The sequence below is a fragment of the Theobroma cacao genome, chromosome 5 (assembly GCF_000208745.1).
Source record: "Theobroma cacao cultivar B97-61/B2 chromosome 5, Criollo_cocoa_genome_V2, whole genome shotgun sequence".
Taxonomy (NCBI): Eukaryota; Viridiplantae; Streptophyta; class Magnoliopsida; order Malvales; family Malvaceae; genus Theobroma; species Theobroma cacao.
In genome coordinates this window covers 31190958-31209063 of record NC_030854.1, presented here as the reverse complement: position 1 = coordinate 31209063, position 18106 = coordinate 31190958, and the positions used below count along the sequence as shown (strand labels likewise).

Here is an 18106-nt window from a genome sequence, read left to right as displayed (position 1 = left end):
AACTTTAACACTTCACTGACAGTTTGCACACATCCAATTAGCAGTTTATTTTCATTTCTACAGAGAAAAAATCACAAATTAAAATATAGAGAAGCAAGAAAATAGATGTCACTGGAGAAAATTTAAAACAAAAAAAGGGAAACATGAAAGATATGTGGCAACGATGAAATTCATCTTGTAAAAGTGATTGCCATTAATTAAGACTTTTGGTTTATAGAACAAGGTAATAAACTTATTGGCAAGCTACACTAGCTCTCCTATTAATGAAAAATGTTTTTAAGACACCTTTTAGCATAAGCAAAGTGAATTTTTCCTTAAAAAATTTAATTAATGAAAAAGAAATTTCTGTATTTAATATGTTGTATGTCAGAAATATAATCCTATCTTTTCATTAATTTAATTTCAGTAATCGTCTTCTTAACAATAATATTCCTATGAATTCAACTTATAGAAAGACGCCAAACGTAACTTTAGATCTAATTTAACGTTATAATTAAATTGAATAAATCTAATGAAAAATGTGGATAACCAATCCTTTAATTCAAACGTCAATGTATATGGTGAAGACTTCAAGAAATCATTTAATTATTAGTGGATGAAACCCAAAAAAAAAAAAATGCCAACTATCGTTTAATATTTCCTGTGAAGAGTTCCTACTGATAATTAATGAAGTCAGCCAAGTCTAGCATGTCTCTTTGAACATAACACTCAATTTTTTTGTTTGGAGTAAGTGGACTTTCACGTGAATAAAATGTCAACAGAGATGTATGTGTGTGTATATATATATATATATATAATTTTTAAACTTTTTTTATTTATTTTATTAATTTATTAATAATTTTAAATGTGTGGGAACCATTAATCCCGTTGACAGAGTAGTGTATACCAAGGCAAGAAATTAAGGTTAAACACAGATGACGAAGCGCAGAGAATTTAATGAATGCTATTGATAGGGCACATGCATAAAAATGATGACATTTAACACTGCCACAAAATGATGGCACTGCCTGAATAGTTACATCTTTGTTAGGCTAGACTCTCCTTTCTGTTATTGCTTAATTGTATATGCATGGAGAGGGGGCTCATCAAAGAACCATTGCCTTCACCTTTTTAAGCAAATTCCCCGGATGGTCATCAGGAGGAAAAATTTGAAAGCCAATGATAGTCATATGCCAGGGCCATCATGACAGGAAATTTGTCTAGTTGTTACTACACCATACAAGGTTTCAAGTACTGATTAGAATAGTGCTCGTGAGTGCTTTTTGGGTGCAGACAGACAGGACTAACAAGTCTGAATCTGGTACAGAGGTCGGTCAATGGTGAGCTGTGATTGTGTTGTCTAATGTGGGACAGAAATGTCCAAACAAAATGGTACAAGACAAGCCCTCCTTTTTTTGTAGTACGGACGACATGATTAATTCCATTTACAAGCAATTTTAGCAAAAACCTTGATGTAGAGCAACTCATTGAATTAATCATATTAATTGGTACACATGATATTAACCACACATCCCCATATCCATAGTCTCTACTCAACAGTCATGGGATATGTCATATATGTTGTATTAATATGGAAAAACGAGTCCATGAAGCCAAACATTTCGTACGGCCACCAAAAATTTTTCTAGCATTGAATATATGGAAGACAGAAAATATGGTCCCCAAAATTGCTGGTGCTAAACATACAGGGGGCAGCCTACTTGGCTGAGGCTTTATTCTATAATTCAATTATGGAGAATCAAACAAACAAATGAATACATCTCAAATAATGATACAATTATGTGGAAAAAATCAGTAATCTCGTCTCCTACTGTTAACAAGATCGCTAGCAAAATTATCTTCTTCATTCTCTACTTCTTCCAATAAATAGTTATAATTAGGATTATAAGCAACAACTAAGCGCAAAAACTTTAATGCTTCAGCCTTACGCCCTGAGTCAAGAAGAGCACTGGAAAAACCCAAGCCCAACATGAAACATGTAAGCATTTGTGTACAAGATTGAAGTACGAAGAGATTGCAAGATAATTGACTTTCAGCAGAAAATATATACTTAAAATTCAAACCTTGAGAGCAACAACAATCCATCAAAGTAATGAGCTTTGCTCTTGGGATCCTCCGGCTCTTTCAAATTTGCAATTCTTTCCAGGTGTGCAAGTCCTTCTGCCTTCTTACCCTGTGACATAATGAGGGAATGGAAAAAAAAAAAGGTGAAAAGCGTTGCAATGCTTCATTAAATGAACTTCTGGCTTTTAACCTTACCAATGAAATTCACAGAATCATGGGCAAGCCTACATTAGTTCCTATGTATGGAGGATAGTTTAGATAAAGATATATAATGGCCTGTTGACGGATGAAATAGGAAAGATATTGCTTCACCTGTTTCATATAGACAACACCAGCCCATTGAGATGATAGAATTAAATGATCAACATCCTCAACTTCTGTCAGATGGCCAGAGAGAGAGAGCTGATAGAAGTCAAAAGATTAGCTTGTCATTAGTTGGGAACCAAAGGATGGAGTCAAGAATGATATTCCAAAGTAAACCATGACTTTACACCAACAAAATTCTGAACTTAAGGCACTTCAAATATAAGGAACATATGCTACTAATGTGCTAACTTTTAATCTTTTCAAAAAAAAAAGTGTCTTAACTTTCAATCTAATGGCTTACTAAACAATAACTTTGCCATTTTATAAAAAAAAAATTCAAACCTTTGAAATGGCATGCTCTAAATATTCACTAGCCTCCACCAGCAGTCCCTTTTGCATTAGAGTCTGCCCCATGACAACCATAGCTTTTACATGTTCAGGATCTTTGTCAAGGGCCAATCTGCAAAGAAATGTTAATTTTACAATGCAAAAAGCCAGTTGACATGTAGAAGGAAAATAATAGAAGAAATGAAAAGGTAAGACAAGTAACTAACTTTAGCAATGAAATTGCTAGATCTTTTTCCTCTCGTGACAAGTGTTTGATTGAAAGCTGCCAACAATTCCAATTAAAACGATGTGAGAACTTTTAACTAACCTCTGCTACTTATATAATGTGCTGAGTTCCTATGCTTAGACACTTACTGCAAGCAGTTCTTTAGGACTTAAGTTTTGAACAGCAATTCTGCGTTGCTTTGAGGGTGGCTCCACAGATGGTGTTCCTGCTGTACTACTTTCTTCAGAATTTTCAACTGTTGCAAGAGCATCCTTATCTGGTAAGCCCAACTTTGCACGAACAGCAGGGTGTTTGAGGGTTAATTGCTGCAATGTTGTTTACAGTGCATAGAGACACGTTAACTTAATCTATGATTCTTGCTTAAAGACAGCATAAATAATGCCCAAAGTACTTCAGGACCTTTCCCATTTGGGTATCAATAACCAACAAAGGATAGCAATGCAATTACAAATTAAGTAATATTCAAGCATCTCCAGGAACCAGTATATAAGTTATATATCAAAGGAACATTGAATAATCAATCAAAATAAGTGAAAGAATGATGGTCAAATGCATACATCTCTTCTTTTTACTCACTAAAAAGTAAAAACCAATTTCAGCAGTGTAACATCCCATATTTTAGTATATGCTTGGGAAAGACCTTCAGGCTGATGGGGAGGTGAATTGAGATTGATAGAGATGCCTTGGAGCTTCAAAAGGTGAAATAAGAATTTTTGAAAGGAATTAAATAATATTATCTTGATTGATTGTTGCAAATTTAGCTAAAAATGTGATGAGTATGATTGGTATAAGTGTGGGAGTGAAAAATGTGCATATAAGATACATTTTAATGCATGCACATCAAAAGAATGCATGCACATCAAAAGAGTATGATTGAGTATGATAATAGTACAAATGTGTATGAATATATTTAAATATTATTATGATATATTGATGGCACGCAAAATGGATATTTTGCAAGTGCATGGATAAAGGAAGGAAAAATAAAAGATAATTGAAGTCAATAGAATGGCTGAAAGACCTAATTGAAAAGAAGAAAAGTTTGGAGGGTTAAATTGAAAATAAAAAAAAGTCCGAGGACTTAAAAAAATGAGAGAAATGCAAGTGAAATGCAAATGCATGCATGAATGGATACAAGGAAAACCATGGTCTTAGTAAATTAACCCATGGTTTCAAAAGAAAAGTGAAATGATGTGTTGCGAAAAGAAAAGATGTAATGATTACATAGCATTTGATGTGATAAAGGAAAAGTGAAATGATGTGAAAAGAAAAGTGTAAAGATGGTATAGCATTTCATTTGAAAGGAAGATTACTTTGAGCTTTCAAAAGTAAAGCATAAATAAATGAAAAGTGAAAAAAAATTATCAATCAAGGGTGACATAAATAACAAAGTTACAAAAGTATACAATAAAAAGGGATAACTTTGGAGAATCTACTTTCAGCAAAAAGAAAACAAAGTTTTGCTCCTTGATTCCTCACAAACCCAAGAGCTCATTGCTATCCATTTTCACACCACCACCACAAAAGTGGCTCATTCAATATCACAAAGTGCTATCCATCAAGCACAACACAATTAACTCATCAGCCTAGGCATAATCCATCTAGACAATATATCACATAATCATGTTCCATGGCAGTGTATATACATGCGTTATGCATTACATGCATCAATCACAAAAATCAAACAACCGCCCTACTCACCTTAGCTTGGTGGGATTTTTCTTCACCAATTATTTATCCTCAATGAGCCTAAGCATTTCATGGCTGCATGCACCATTTATTAACCTCAATCCACTACCCAAATCATATCGAAACAAATTCTCAATCAACCGTTTCATCAAAGATTTATTAGCTTATATTAAATCATAGTTACCTTTATCTAACTTGACTAAACGGTAAAAAAATCACAAGTTCTCTTGTAATGTAGCCTTGGGTTCCTTGCGAATCACCAACATGCAAAGGTTTCCTTGTACCGGTGTGGTGTTTGTCTTGCTACCATGAACTTTCACACAATTACCAACCCATTTCCTCAAGAAATCAATAAGCCAAAAATCAAATTCTTACCTACCTTAACTTGCTTGAACCCATGAGCCACTCATGCTCTCTTCTTCTTGATTCTCTCGGTTTCTCCCTTGGTATTTCTTAGCCAAAATAAAATCTAACTCATGTTCCTCAATTGAGTGATGGGTTCGTGAAAGTAAAGAAGCTCGGTTGTGTTAAAATGGAGAGAAATGGGCTATCAGGAATCAAGGACCAAAACTTTGTTTTCTTTTTGCTAAAGGTGAGTTCTCCGAAGTTAATTCCTTTTTGTTGTATACTTCTGTAACTTTGTTATTTACACCACCCTTTATTGACAATTCCTATTTCACCTTTCATTCATTCATGTTTTACTTTTGCAAACTTAAAGCAATCTTCCTTTCAAGTCAAATAACATGCCATCATTACACCTTTCTTTTCACATCATTTCACTTTTCCTTTTTATCACATTAAATGTCATACCATCATTACACTTTTTCTTTTCACATCACATCATTTTCCTTTTCCTTTGAAACCATGGGTTAATTTTACTAAAACTATGATTTTCCTTTAATCCATCCATGCATGCATTTGCATTTCATTTAACTTTCATTTCATTTGCATTTCACTTGCATTTTTCTCATTTTCCTTTAAGTCCTTTGACTTTTCTTTATTTTCAATTTAACCCTCCAAATTTTTCTTCTTTTCAATTAGATCCTTCAACCATTCTTTTGACTTCAATTATCTTCTAGTTTTTCTTCCTTTATCCATGCACTTGCAAAATATCTATTTTGCATGCCACCAATATATCACAATGATATTTAAATATATACATACACATTTGTGCCATTATCACACTCAACCATACTGTTTTAATGTGCATGTATTACAATGCATCTCATATGCACATATTTCACTCCCCACTTATGCCAATCATACTCATCACATTCCTAGCCAAATTTGGCAACAATCATTCGAAATAATATTATTTAATCTCATTAAAAAATTCTTATTCACCTTCCAATGTTCCAAGGCATCTCAATCAATTTCAATTAACCTCCCCATCACCCTAGAGGCCTTTCTCAAGCATATACTAAAGTAAAAGGTGTTACAAGTAGTTAATACAAAACTTAAAGTAAACCTTTTACGACTATTAAACCAATTGATGCAACAAAAATGAAAATAAATTGGGTCCATGAAATGGGAAGCTCAAGTTGGAAATACACTAAGTATTCTTTTGCATGGTCACTGCATACCCCTAAGAAAGGCAATCCAATTCACGTGTCCTGTATCAGGACACTTTTGCATCCCAGATTGCAATGGTACACAATCCAGTTATTTTGCAAATACAACCACTGTCCATTCATCAAACATCTTAGTAAATCTCATGAAACAAGAAACTCATTTAGTCAAAGGCAACCACTGTCCACTGAGAGATATATTTGATACCTATGTATGTAACAAAGGCAACGCTTAATTAAAGTTCCCACAGCTTGAGCTTCTACGGATTGCCTTAGCACACGGTCAGAGTTAGAACATGAACATTGGGATAAGGCGACAATTTAATAGGTCATAATTAAAGTAAGATGATACATGAATAGAACATTATTTCCAATGGTTGATTTTTTTTAAAAAAATCTAACATTAGAAAGATATGGAAGAGTAATGTCAGATAGTTAAGAGAATTAAACCGGATGGTTAGCAAAGTCAAGCCAAGGAATTGGTTCTTGATTTTTAGGAAGTAGTTTCTGATTTTACTCTTTAGATATTTTTAGTTTTTCAAAATATGGAGATTCCTTAAATTAAGGAATCTTTTCTAGTGCCTAAAATAAGAGGATTCAATAGCAGATTCTGTTGTTATGTTTTCCCCTATATATTGTAGTTGTTATTCAGCAACATGAGACAAGTTGAATCAAGGTTTTTTTCTTACAAACTTACAAGGTATCAAAGCGAGGCTCTTGAATTTTTTTTTTTTTTATGGCCAAAACGGCCATAACTGGGGCAAGAAGAAACACAGATTCTTCTGAGAAAGAAAGCTCAAAAATAGGGACTGCCATGACAAATGGAGCAGACTACTTTTCCCAACATTCTTTCCAATTAACCTCCCACAAACTGAACAGCAAAAACTACCTAGAATGGGCTCAGTTTGTGAAGCTAGCAATTGATGGCAGGGGAAAGCTTGGGCATCTGATTGGAGATGAGAAGCAACCAGAAGTCGGAGATCCAAATTTGAGCAAATGGAGATTAGAAAATTCATTAATCATTGCTTGGTTGATCAACTCAATGGAGTATACCATAGGTAAACCCTATCTCTTTCTACCTACTGCAAGAGATGTATGGGAAGTAGTGCGTGAAACCTATTCCAATGTAGAAAATTCATCTCAAATTTTTGATTTGAAAACAAAATGTGGAAATCTTTGCAACCAAAAGAGAAAAAGACAAGTTGGCTGCAAATGGGTATTCACGACTAAATACAAGTCAAATGTATCCCTTGAGTGATACAAGGCACACTTGGTGGCTAAAGGTTTCACTCAAACATATGGTATTGACTACCTCGAAACCTTTGCATTAGTGGCGAAGTTAAACACAGTGAGTACTTCTGTCAATTGCAACCAATCTTGACTGGCCTCTACAATAGCTAGATGTGAAGAATGCATTTCTTAATGATGACTTGGAGGAGGAAGTTTACATGGATCCACCACCGGGCTTTGAAAAGAAGTTTGGATCAAAAGTATGCAAACTAAAAAAGTCTCTATACGGGTTAAAACAATCACCAAGGGCTTGGTTCGAGAGGTTCACCCGGTTAGTAAAACGCAAAGGATATATCCAAGGACAGATAGGTCACACCATGTTCACAAAGTATTCAACTAATCGGAAGATAGCTATTCTCATAGTGTATGTGGATGATATCATTCTGACTAGGGATGACACACCTGAGATGGAGCAATTAAAACAGTGTCTAGCATCTGAGTTTGAGATTAAAGATTTGGAATCACTAAAATATTTTCTTGGAATGGAGGTAGCTCGATCAAAGAAAGAAATTGCAGTTTCACAAAGGAAATACGTCCTTGATCTACTCAAAGAAACAAGGATGAATGGTTGTTGTCTTGTTGAGACTCCAACTGACCCAAATCAGAAACTTGGAGATAGCAAAGGTGATACGGTGGATACACTACGATACCAGAAACAAGTCAGGAAGCTTATTCACTTGTCACATACACAGCCTGATATTGCATTTGCAGTAAGCCTTGCAAGTCAATTCATGCATTCCCCTCATGAAGAGCATCTTGAAGCTGTGTATCGAACCTTAAGATATTTGAAGAGTTCTCCAGGAAAGGGTCTATTTTGTAAAAAAAATGAACGAAGCATTGAGGCCTATACTGATGTAGATTGGGCAAGATCTATCACAGATAGAAAACCAACATCAAGCTATTGCACGTTTGTGTGGGAGAACTTATTGACATGGGGAAAAAAGAAACAAAGTGTGGTTGCTCAGAGTAGTGCTGAGGCAGAATACAGATCAATGGCTTATGCAGTTTGTGAAATGATGTGGCTGAAACGGGCTTTGGAAGAGATAAGAAGACCTGCAACCATGCCTACGAAGTTGTACTGCGACAACAAGGCAGCCATTAGCATTGCACACAATCCGGTTCAATATGACAGAACAAAACATGTTGAGATTGACAGACACTTCATAAAGGAGAAAATTGAAGCAGGGGCTATTTGTACGCCATTTGTTCCAACTTTGCAACAAATAGCTGATATTCTTACAAAGGGTTTGTTCAGACCTAATTATGAGTTTCTTATCAGCAAGTTGGGCATGATAGACATCTATGCACCAACTTGAGGGGGAGTGTCGAATAGTTAGGAGAATTAGGCCGGTTGGTTAGCAAATTCAAGCCAAGGAATGGGTTCCTGATTTTTAGGAAGTAGTTTCTGATTTTAGTGTTTAGATATTTTCAGTTTTTCAAAATAAGGAGATTCCTTAAATTAAGGGAACTTTTCTAGTGCCTAGAATAAGAGGATTCAATAACAGATTCTGTTGTTATGTTTTCCCCTATACATTGTAGTTATTCAGCAAAATGAGATAAGTCAAATCAAGTTTTATTTTCTTATAAACTTACAAGCAATAACCACTGAAATTCTTATATTTGTGTAAGCTGATGCTTACTCATATCTTACATATTTTTTCTATCAATTCACAATAACCAAAGCAATGTGTCAATAAAATAACAATTTCAAGGATGTTTGAACATCCCAGGAAAAATTCAATTAGCAAAGCTAATTTTGACCATCGAAATGAAACATTATATTATTAGTCTCATTGCACTGTCAAAAGCATCTTTGAAAACTAAGAACAGAATAACCAATAAAATATACAATGCAGGCACATGTTGCTTGTAGATAGAACCAAAAAAAAAAAGGGGAAAAGCACAACAACTGACCTGAATAAGACTTAGTGAACTATTGGTAACCCAGTAGACTAGACTTCCCTGCAAAATCAGGAAGAAAAATGATAAATAAGGCTTAGATGCAGCCCCAGGAGCCAGGGTGAGAAGTATGAATTACAACATCACCAATTGCAGTAACAGTTAAGATGATTGTAGAAAAGAAAGCAACAACAAAACTTTAGAGAAAAGAAAGAAAAAACAAGAATTTAATAGAAACATAAGCAATTGCTTTTTGCCTTTCACTATTTTTTCATGAGTAATGAATCAATGTAAATCCATAGTAGTAGCATCCAGGGGCTGCCTTTTTACTAGTTGTTTCTAGTGATAAATTACTCCTCACAAGTTATGAACACCACTATGGTTTCACAACATCCTACTGTGGAGCAACCTAAGAAATTTATCTTCACTTTATACTGATAAACCTTGCAATAACTTTTGCTTTACAGCCATTGGCCATAGATAAAGCTATATTCCTTGAAAAAAGCATCAATCTCACTCAATTTCTTGCAAGACACATATGGAACAGATTGTCCAGAATACTTTTTACAAGGTTATCTGAAGCCACATAAAATTCATAGTCAAATCAAAGCATAAGAAAACCGCTTGGCAGGGTATGGAATTTGATCATATATCATTTTAATTTCAGTTAACAATTTCGTGATTCGGTCAGCAAAATTGGTAGATCTGCTTTCAACGCCAAAGTGGGTGTTTTCCTCTCAATGGGGACGGAGAGAAAGAGAGGTTAAACGCATTGTTCACAGATTTTTGCTTGGTCTCAGGAGTGTCAGAAATTGATACATGCTGAACACAGCAACGTACAAATTTTTCCTGTGTTTTTTATGGAATATGGAAGGAAGCTATTTGAAGATTCAAATTATCTAATACTCTATGGGTTTTAATTGTAATTTTTATATTTGTTTAGAACATTTTAGAATATTTAGGGTATTTTATAAAAATTATTAGGGCTTTAGAATTATATTCGGTATTTTCCATTTCTACAAGGGTTTAGGGTTTAGCTATAAAAACCTAAGTTATTTCAGTTTCTACAATGCCTGGATTGATGAAATATTGAGATACTGACTTTGAGTCTTCGAGTGTTTTTGGCAATTTTGGAGATTTTTTATTGAGATTTCACGTTATTTCTTGAGTGTAATTGTTGGAGACTTGTTCTCCATCAGTTATCCCTTAAATTTGGAGGCACCACCCAGACTTACATCCTCGTTAAGGCATGTTGTATGTGTTTCCAACATGGGAACTTTAAGAAACATGACACATTGGAGTAACATAAACTCAAAGAAGGCAAATGCTAGACTTGGCTGTCCAAAACAACAAATCAAAAGGCAGCCCAGAAGCTTTCATGATTAACCAGATCCATATAAAGAGCGGTGTTAACTATTTTGCTGCAAACACCTATATGGTACTAATTGAGTAAGTTAATGAGGAAATAGTTCAACAATGACCAAATATACAATTATCATTACAGATAATCAGTTGTATTTATTAGATAGAGAACGTATTATGGTTTTCTCTAATCTAAAGTAATTCTGACCAATCTATATAAGATATATGTATAGTTAGCTGATCTTAAAATTGACATGATTTCATCCACATCTAGAACTTGTAGAACATTGACTGCGCATGGAAATGCTATTCATTTATTATGATATAGTAAAAAGGCTTAAACCCTAAAAAAGCCCCTATACTATACCCCTCACCTTTTAGTGCATTCAAATGTGTCGTTAAACTTTTATTTTGAATCAAACAAGCCCTTAATCCTAATGGAAAAGTACCTGCCATTAGACCCAATGCCAGCTGGTTTTTTCTGTCCACATGGCATATGACGTGGCTTAATGAGGTGACCACATGGTAGCTGATGTGGCATTTTCTCTTTCCTCTTTTTTTCTCTCCCCTCCTCAAAATGACAAAGTTTTGAGGAGGCTTATTTTTCCTCTCTCTCTCTCTCTCTCTCTCGTAGNTCTTTCCTCTCTCTCTCTCTCTCTCTCTAGGATCTACCTAGAATCTGACCACCATCATTGCCTGTTGTCGGCAACGTCTGCCACTGGCCAAACCTTTAAAATATCCTATTTTTTTTGTTCCTCATGCCTCCCTCTACCTTTTAATCAGTTTAGTTTTCTTTTTCCTCCTTTTCTCTTCTTGTTTTCTGAAAAAACAAAACTTAGGTTTGTTCAAAAAACTATTTCGATTAAAGGAAAGATGAGGAGAGGAATCAAAAAATGGTTTTTTTTTTTTTTTGCAATTCCAACATTGGTTGGTGACCAGCAATTCTTGTTCTAGTTTTGCAATGTGACCACGTTAGCTAGCCAAGTCATATGTCATGTGAACAAAAAAGAACAATTGGCATTGGATTTAACAGCAGTTACAATTTTGCAAGGCTGAAGGGCTTGTTTGACTTAAAATATAAGTTCAAGGGCTCATTTAAATGCAATAAAAGTGAGGGACTTAGATGAAAAAACAGATGTAGTACATGAGCTTTTTTAGGTTTACTCCAATTAAAAATCACCAAAATATGTCAATGTGCATAGCTGGGTGAGGGTTAAAAGTTGACTCAGAAAAAAGTACGGCATTCCAAATACCACCCAGGAGGAGGACATTTTAGACCCAACATCAAGGTGTTTTTGTACTTTACCCTTCAATTAACCATATAAACAAAATGGGTATTATGTAATGAACTAATACATAAAAAGGCTCCTTTCATCCTATAGTTTGATTGAGATAGGCACATAATGTCCCAAAGGAAGTAGACTTTTAAAGAAAGTAAAGCAATTCTACTATTTACAAATATTTTACCTTACCAGCAGCAGGATAACTTTCATCAACTAATTCAGAGTTTGTGAGAAGGTCAATTCAATGAAATCAATTTGACATACAACATTAAAAAAATAAAAAGATAAAAGAGAAGAGAGAAGCGGAAATGTTAGATAATTACCTGGGGAATCAAGAAACCGATACCAAAAAAGGGCAATGTCAGAAAATCCAAATAGAACTTGTAAACCTGCAAAAATAAAGATTATTCCAGATCCTTGTTGAGCTAAAAGTCTAAACAATGAGAACAAAATGTTATGGACAATTAATTGAATAAATTAACATAAAATATGTTTTAGCCCTCCAAAACGTGAAAGAGCAGCCGATTTTAGAATTGTGCACAATTTCTGTCTACTCACTTTCGCCAAGAGCGGATCAGCTTTCTTAACTGAAGATGTCCCAAAAGAAATCTGATAAGATAATAAATCATGTTAATGAACATTCAAGTGACATGTTCTCAAAGTAATTCATTCACTTATACTGCAACATAGATACTATACAGTCACAAGAAATATTAGATTGTGTTTCCAAAAACAATAAAAGAAAGGGAAATTGGAGACATTGGAAAAGAAAGCTGAGAGCCTGAGGCAGGTTGCAGCCAAAATTAGTTTTGGCTAAAAGGCCAGTCACCATCCTTGACAGGAATCTTGGACACTTAGCAACAATAACCCGTACTAGGGGAGCCAAAATAACCAAAAGAATGACCTTAAAAATTGTTGCTTTTTACAATATTCTGCGAACCCTTCATCAACTACCTAAATTAATTGCATCCCACTACATACAGACCACATGAAATTGTTCAGTACAACTACTAATCACTTAAATAAATTAAATTTAACATTTCATTATTGGGTAAATGGTGGATTTTACTTCCTGTATTAGCAATAGATGTGAACAAGATGAACAGAGACGGTAAAGATTACAATACCTGAACATTGATGTAGTGCAAACTAGCAATCAGAAACGGAAAGATAGGGCCTAAAACACCGTGAGGAAGTTCAGTTAAATTTTGGAACCATAATGCACCACCCTGGAATTAATCATGTCAGAGTTTCAAATTTTGAGCAACTCAATGCAGGTATTAAAACGTAAAAGATCATAGAATATGGTAAGCAGTTTAAAAGGGCACACCATGGCCAAACATTCCAACTCCCAGGTACACATATTACATGAACTAGAAAAAGTCAAATCTTGGATTCAACCAAATCACAAATGCAGCACCAGGTAAGTCAATTTATAGAAAGATATTTCCAGAACCAGGAAAGTAAGAATAGATTAAGTTTCCATCCAAAACAAATCTAGATAGAGAGAATGTGAATACAAAAGACAACGAAAATCCGCAATTAAAACACAAATATGTGGCTGAAGCACCATTTTGATAAATGCAAACAAATTGTAATCATTTGAAAATAAATAATAGGGAACAGCAGGAGCTGCGTGCAGTTCTGGTTGCAATAATATAAAAGTCCAAAAAGCAGCAATCAAGCCTACAAGCATCTAAGATACATGTAATTCAATAATTAAAAATTTAAAACAAATAGTAGGTTTCGTTAAAGAACCATGCCCAACTTTGAACAGTATCAGTTCAAGTAAACATAAAACTCATTTAAAACCATAAATTATTCATATTTCTGTGAGCATAATTATATATGACTAGTATAAAAAAACTGGCTAAATCTTCAACAGAGTCAAACGACTAACAGTAACTTTTAAAGGACAATATCCAAGCAGCTACTTTTATGACTAAACTTCATTTTATCTCCAAAAGTACAGCTATTTATCACAAGCATATTGATGAAAAAGAAGAAATAGAAACATAGAAATATTTTTATTCATATACAACTCTTCTTTTTCATTTCTTAAACATAATAATATCAAAAGGGGAAAACTAACTGGGCAATTGTTTAGATTATAAGGTTTGACTCGTCTATTAACAACTCATTAACACATCAAATAATAAATCAGTTACTACAGTTAAGTATGAGTTTGGAAGTGCCATTGAGTATTTGTCCAGTATGCATAATTTGTTTACTGTGATGCAATGCATGAAAAAGAAATTGTGGTTGTCATTTCCATGGACAGGGCAATAAAAAGCATGATTGACAACTATTATGACTAAAAGTAGACAAATATTTCTACGAATTCAATTCTTACTCGAAAAATGGCACATTAACAGTTAATGATACAAAAACTTCCAAAGAAGAAACTAGCAAGTTCCGAAGAAAGTTTAGCTCCTAATCCTATCATGTGTGAGGTTATTAACCAATTATATTCATAATGATACAATTACTTTCAGTATAAATAAGCACCCAAGCAATGCCTTACACTATCAAACCCAGGATGATTATCCAATGACATTCTGCGAATGCTGGTCACCCATAAAAGAAGGCACGGGACCTGACAAATTAAAAGATACGGCAAGTGAGATAATTGAAATTTATTTTTATCAGAGCCATGCAAAACCTTTTTTTAGAGTTTCTGGTAAGAGAGATTATTTTCATTAGAGTTCAGTTAGTCCGGACAGTTAAAAACTCATCAAAGGATTGTCTTATTTAATCAACTTATCCAATTACAATATCTCATGTCAGCAAAATATCTATTCTCAATATATGTATATTTGTCACTGGCAATAGGAACTTGATTTTTGCACTATTCAATTTTGTTCACTCTTAGAAAATTAAATGACTTTCTATTCATTTTAAAACCTAAAATAAAGCTCAATATAATCAGAAAGTACCCACTATAATATATTAATCCCCGATATCCTTACTTGACAAGCAACATAACAACATCCCTATTTGCAGGGTTTTATGCTTGGAACATGCATTTAAATTAATATTAATAGATGTAAGACCATACTAATCAAGCACAGAATTGTTAGGTCAAACTAGCATTAATAATATTGCAGAGTTCAATTTTCAATAGCACATTAATCAATAATTACAACTGTTGTGCCAAAATTGCCTATAATCTATGAAGTTCCTCTTCACTTCCACCTTTATTATGCACATATTTTGCTTGCAATTCCAAATGTGTAGAGTAACTATACTTACAAACCAACATCTATATATTATGCATGTCAAGCATTGCATAGGACAAACATATTTAATCTAAAAAAATAAAATGATTCTTGGACTGCAAGGGAGGATTACCTGAGTGAAGAAGGGAGCAAGAAACCATAAAAATGAAGGGCATCCAATTGCCTTTCTTTCCTTCCGGAAATGTAAAATTTGGTCTATGTAACTTCTTCCTGACATAGTTGATGGCAATGGAGAAGGCACTATGAGAAATAGATCAGTGTCAAACAAAAAGTTAACTGTAAGTTAAACAACAAAACAACAGGTAAAAAAAAAACGGATTTCTTTGCATAAATTCCATAGAACAGATAACATGTGTTTCCCTACAATTGTGTCAGCAAAATTCAAATATCAAACGTTTAAGAGAACTTAACTAAGAACACATAAAGGGGTCAGTATTTGCATGTTGTCTGAAATAACAATGCACAATAATGTGTTACAAAGGAAGGAATTTGCACAGATTGACAGCCAAACAAAATAGTCTCAAGTACCATCAAATGTAGAAAAGACACTTATAAATTTCCAACTGGTTACACAAATAAATTCATTTATTTTCAGCTTAACTGGCTGCAGGGTTGTGTTCACTTTATTATCAGTAAAAGGCAAAATAAAGAGCCATGAGAAAAGGAGTATGTAAGACATAAAGGCAAAATATTTTAAGGCAAAGGTGCAATTACACTCTAAAATCTGAAATAATGAAACAGAACCCGAAACCATCATGAAAAATATTTCTAAACAAACTCCCAAATGTTAGGATTCATCTAATGTTGCCAATGGTTCACGTGTCCATCAAAACTTGCTTCAAAATATGATCCGTAAACAAACCTATACTTATACAAACGCCCTATTTTCTTTTATTATTCTCCATAAAATTTGTTTAGATGAGCCAAACAAGACCAAAATGCATTTATCAATTAAAATGATAGCATCAAGTGACCCACTTTAGTTGCCAAAGGAAATAAAATGAAAATAAGTTGAAATAGTAGAAGTAACTGCCTCAATGCTTGTGGTAATCAGGCCAGATTGTGCCAACGTAGTAACAGACTTGAGGTTCGCATGATTAAGAAAACTTGAAGCTCAATCTTTAGTTTTTGTATTTAAACTTAGTTTAAAAAAATAATTGAGCTCTACTCGAATAGGATCAATTATCATTAGCTCAACTTAAGAGCTAAAAACTTAACTTAGGAGTTTAAAACTCAAATAAAACTTCAAATATGAAAATAAATATTGCATTTTATTCATATTATACATATATAAAAGATATTAGAAAAGAAAGTATAAACTCCATTTGGCTCACAAGCCACTCCAGTCCCACATAGAAATACTCGAAGGCAGCTTGACTAGTTACTTCACGAATTTAGGTTCAAGTATTCATCATGCTAAGACCGAGTAGTTCACGAGTAGTATGCCTAATTTACATTCCCAACAATGCTACAAATTCAAATATTAAAGATAAATTAAATTAAATTATTAAAAAAAAAAAGAAAGAAACTTACATTTAGGACCTAACTCTCCAATCCTTTTCAACTTCTGAAGATGAATAATAACTGCTGGCAACAATGCAAATCGCATACCCACAGTGGCAGTTGCAATAGTAATCCACCTACAAAATAATTCATAATTTCTCTTTTTTTTCTTTAAAATGCAAAACTTCAAAATTTTATTTTTTTCCTTCATTTTCTCGGGTACCAACAAGAGAGAGAAGAAATTGACTTACCAAGGGAAGCCAGTGAGATTATGGTAACCATCAAGCAACGAAACGATCGCACGAACCGGAAGGATTGATTCTTCAACGTTATCGGCCGAAGAAAAGAAGGATCGAGCGATGGAAGGGGCGAATGGACAGAGGCACGGCGAAAAGTAGGGGTGAGATAGAGGTGCCGGGAGGGAAGGGAGGTGAGAGACACGCGCGAGAGAGAGAGTGGAGAGACGACCGGAAGGACGGAGGTGGGAAAGTAGGATCATGGAAGTCGCCATTGCCCATTGGCGAGGGAAAGGAAGGCCCCGATTGCCTAGAGTTTTAGAAGACTTACTGTAAACCTCGAAAAGGTTTTTTTTTTTTTTTTTCTCTTTTTCAGGTCTGCAAATGGTGATTTTTTTTAGTTTCAATTTTAATTATTTTAAATACAAATTATTTACTTTTCAAGGAAACCAATTTAAAATTTGATAGTTTTGGATTAAATTAAATTTTAATATTTGTTTATACTTTTAAGGGAAAAATATTTTAAAGTTGAGGTATTTTGTTGAATATAATATAGATATATAACAACCCAATTTTGAAAAATAAGTTACAACATTAAATCAATGTTTTCTTAGGTAAAAATAAATCAAAATTGTCACTTGACAAGAAATTTTCAAAATTTTCTTCACAATATTTTAATTTAGTAATAGGTATTAGGTACATGATTCACTTACTCATAGAATCTCTCCCATAATAGAAATTTTTAAAAATTTCTTAAGTGAATGTTAGATTTTAATTTCGATTAGAATATAAGAGTAACAATTTTGGGGCCCATATATAAATAAATAAATATATAATTTTGTTTAATTTGACATTAATTTGCAAGATCAAGATGTAAGAATTTGCATATATTGCAAGCTTTTTTTTTTTTCAAAAGTAATATATTATTAGTTTCTTGGGTTAAACTTAAAGCTACATCAAACTACAGATTTTATTTTTATTTTGTTTAAGCTTTTTATTTTGCCCTTTCCAGCTTCAAGTTCTTACTTTTTAGAGCCCTTTGTTTTTGGCAGAACATTGCTTTACTTTTAATGGGCTTTGCGGTTTTCATCAG

The 18106-nt window shown here is 33.7% G+C and overlaps 1 protein-coding gene across 2 annotated transcripts; it reads right to left on the bottom strand.

Annotated features, from left to right (window-relative positions):
- Positions 1600–17380, bottom strand: LOC18599434 (ALBINO3-like protein 2, chloroplastic). Of its 2 annotated transcripts, none has more exons than XM_018122049.1 (14): positions 17029–17380; positions 16808–16914; positions 15387–15514; positions 14560–14631; positions 13163–13264; positions 12594–12644; positions 12359–12424; positions 9406–9453; positions 3073–3249; positions 2925–2980; positions 2713–2830; positions 2377–2466; positions 2064–2173; positions 1600–1948 (listed from the first exon to the last, which is right to left on the bottom strand). In XM_018122049.1, the coding sequence occupies exons 1-14, from the start codon at positions 17286–17288 to the stop codon at positions 1792–1794; spliced, it is 1542 nt and encodes a 513-aa protein (XP_017977538.1). In that variant the 5' UTR covers positions 17289–17380; the 3' UTR covers positions 1600–1791. The 2 variants fall into 2 exon arrangements, with proteins under 2 accessions (XP_017977538.1, XP_017977539.1); XM_018122050.1 differs by lacking the exon at positions 1600–1948 and adding an exon at positions 2260–2288 and having other exon boundaries at positions 2079–2173.